Source organism: Ipomoea nil, unplaced genomic scaffold (assembly GCF_001879475.1).
Source record: "Ipomoea nil cultivar Tokyo-kokei standard unplaced genomic scaffold, Asagao_1.1 scaffold1932, whole genome shotgun sequence".
In the NCBI taxonomy this organism is placed as follows: domain Eukaryota; kingdom Viridiplantae; phylum Streptophyta; class Magnoliopsida; order Solanales; family Convolvulaceae; genus Ipomoea; species Ipomoea nil.
In genome coordinates, this window is record NW_017618360.1 from 2,595,565 (window position 1) to 2,598,520 (window position 2,956).

At 36.9% G+C, this 2,956-nt stretch overlaps 1 protein-coding gene across 1 annotated transcript; it reads right to left on the reverse strand.

The window, feature by feature from the left end:
- Positions 1-223: 223 nt before the first annotated feature.
- Positions 224-2,493, reverse strand: LOC109193801 (chloride conductance regulatory protein ICln). Its single transcript, XM_019344618.1, has 7 exons — positions 2,244-2,493; positions 2,036-2,159; positions 1,371-1,488; positions 1,180-1,239; positions 1,002-1,061; positions 822-919; positions 224-546 (listed from the first exon to the last, which is right to left on the reverse strand). Exons 1-7 carry the CDS (start codon positions 2,399-2,401, stop codon positions 475-477), a joined length of 690 nt encoding a protein of 229 aa, XP_019200163.1. The 5' UTR covers positions 2,402-2,493; the 3' UTR covers positions 224-474.
- Positions 2,494-2,956: the final 463 nt, after the last annotated feature.

Sequence of the window (2,956 nt, forward strand, 5' to 3'; positions counted from 1 at the left end):
GTGAGTGGTATTTGTATTATTATTTTTTTTTTTAGGGGAAACACTTCCAAAACACGACAATGCTAACCGTAGGAGCTTTCATGCACCATAAGTCAGTCTCAACTATTGCCATATAAATGACCGGAATCTGTCAATGGACTATAGAATGAATTTTTGACACCATCGAACATAAACATCCAAAGAAACTGCTTCATGTTCAAAGTTTCATATATACCAGAAACAATTAGAGTGCAGAAATTCAATTCAATAAGGATCCCATCATAGCACAAGATTCTTGCGTGCATGTGTAACAAACAAGGATAAAAGTTTTAAGGACAATTCTGTCAAACATGACCTGCGAAAACCTACATGGTTCCTAACTCAAATATACACAAAAGTCCCACGTCTAAATAGAGATCACATCAAGACCACCCAAAACAGAAGCGTATAACAGGACAGGTACTACAGAATGCAAATGTTTGGGTCTGTAACAGCTCAGTGTTGCCGGTTGTGATTATCGCTATCCATCTCTTCTGCATCCTCAAACCGTTGATCGTTAATTTGAAGCTGCAATTTTAAAAAATGGCATAACCATGACTCAGCATTTTGAATAATAAAATTAATGGGGAAGAAAATCACAGAACATTTACACTTAAAACCAAAGAGAATTACATCAAACTTCACACCAATATTAAATGAAAAGCAGCTACTTGGGTACATTAGACTTGTATACAAGAGCAATTATGATACTATTTTCAAGAAGATATAATAACATAATTCCAAAATTCAACTCTATATTATGAAGTCCAGGAATCAAATAAACCTGAAGCCAACAAGCATACCTGAAGAATTGTATGAGCTAAGTCAGGATCCTCATTAGAACAACCAATTGGATGTGAGCCATTCTGCATAACCATCCATTCAGTTTCCTCCCCTTCCTCTGCAGTTTAAAAGGATGTAAAGTTAGTGATACAAAGCAAAAGATATCCAGAACAACAAAGCGAAGCCATTCAAGTTCATACCTGCTGCCTCATTTTCTAACTGCTCAGCACTGAAAATCCAATTATGCTCTTCTTCCTCCTCTACGATAAGCACAGATAAGGCATGAGTTCATTTGGGAAGAGATGCAGACAGTAAAGAACAGGGAAAAAAAATTAAAAAATAACTAAAGTTATATCAGTCAAAATGAATGATAATTACCTTCAATTGGTTCAGGGTTTAGCTCGGCACATTCACAAAACATCTGAAACAGTGCATCCACTGCTTTGTGTCAAATAAAACGAAATGAATGTTAGCCTTATTCACTTAAAAACCACGGCAATAATATATAGTTATAATGATGCAAATCAAAAGGACACAAAGCACATATAAAGAACACAAATCCGAATCACCTTGATTAGGATCTGATGGAACAACCCTCATCTCAGTGATCCGTGATAAGTCTAATGTCTCATTACACTCAGTATCAGAGCCCTCTGAATCATCATCATCCTCATCCCCAATATCAATCTTCAAAAGTAAAGCAAAAAAAACATGTGTTTTTACTATGAAGGTACTATAAATCAGGCACTTGCACAAGAAAATGCATAAATAGTTGATTAATTAAAGCCTGAAAAGTCAAAAAGGGAGAAAATAACACAACTAGCAAGCTGATCATGAACTCTCATAATAATAGTGACAAGACAATAACCAAAACACATACGGAGTAGTATTTAAGCTGCACGTCACCCTCCAATATCCACAATATGATTTTACGCAAATCATGAGCTGCATATGTCAGCTATTAACTAAGTACATAATGAGAATATGAAAGAGAAATACTTAGAAAAATTGTTCACACTGGGTGAACACTTCTCATGAACAGATATATTCCTTTGGCAAGTTAGATGCATTTCTAGCACAAACAAAGGCAATGAAAAATTCATCTGGGAAGGGTAATAAAATAGAATCACTTAAGTTCAATTCTATACAATAATTCTGAAGTTAATACAGAATTACTAAGTCCAAAACTTCCAAGGACAAGTTCAAATCAAAATCCTATGAAAGATAGCTTTACCTGGGCATATATACAAGGAGACGGGTAAGATTCCGGGTCTCTAGACACGGCATGGAGTGAAATATTCAAGAAATCGACTGCATATCCTCTTTCTCTGTCTGTGTCGCTCAACCACACCACTTTCCTTCAAAATTTTTCAAACCAAGTTCATACAAACTCAAACAGCAAAGTATAAATCCTACAAAGAGAGTGTAGGCGAACGGACTACCTGGTGGTGATGTAAAGAGTGCCGGGGGAAAGAGGAAGGCGGTTGCCGAGCACAAGCGAGACGCCGGAAAGAACGTGCATGAGCTCCTCGCCGTTACCGGCGTTGAGGGCCGGTTGCCCGGCGGGGGTTCTATCGGTAACAACTCTTAATCCGGCCATTTTCCAAATTCCGGTCAATTCAGAAGTTCCAATTGCTCAGCTAGTTATGCTCTTGAGCTGTATGAACGTGCCTAGGGTTTTTCTTCGCTCGGGCGCCAAAAAGTATTTATTTATGGTTATTTCACTTATGCCCCGCTCTAATTACGATTTAGGCCCATAAATTACCATATTTGTACATTGACCCCTTACTGGATCATGAATCATGATTTTACAGAACCAACTTTTTATTTGCGAATTAACTCTTTGCAAATTAACTGAAATAATTAGTTATTCTAAAAAAAAAACTGAAATAATTAGTGGTAAAGCAAAAAAATTATGGCAAAAACCTTGTGGTCAAGCCACAGATGGTCAATGACCAAGAGGCGTCCATATGATCATCAATTATCGCCTTTCTAATTATCTTGACATATAGCAGCTAAGCTGACCATACTATTACCCACTCTATTTTATTTTCGGTAGACGTAACGAATTTTAATCTCCCACTCTTTATTAATCCACCCGTTATATCTAGCAATAATATATCGTAGAAGTCCGAGTGGAACTCTTTCTTAATCC

Coding starts and splice junctions, on each gene's coding strand:
- LOC109193801 (XM_019344618.1), bottom strand. CDS start 2,401: ATGGCCGGATTAAGAGTTGTTACCGATAGAACCCCCGCCGGGCAACCG. Junction 2,160..2,243: donor ACTCTTTACATCACCACCAG/GTAGTCCGTTCG, acceptor AAAATTTTGAAG/GAAAGTGGTGTGGTTGAGCG. Junction 547..821: donor TAGCTCATACAATTCTTCAG/GTATGCTTGTTG, acceptor TTAAAATTGCAG/CTTCAAATTAACGATCAACG.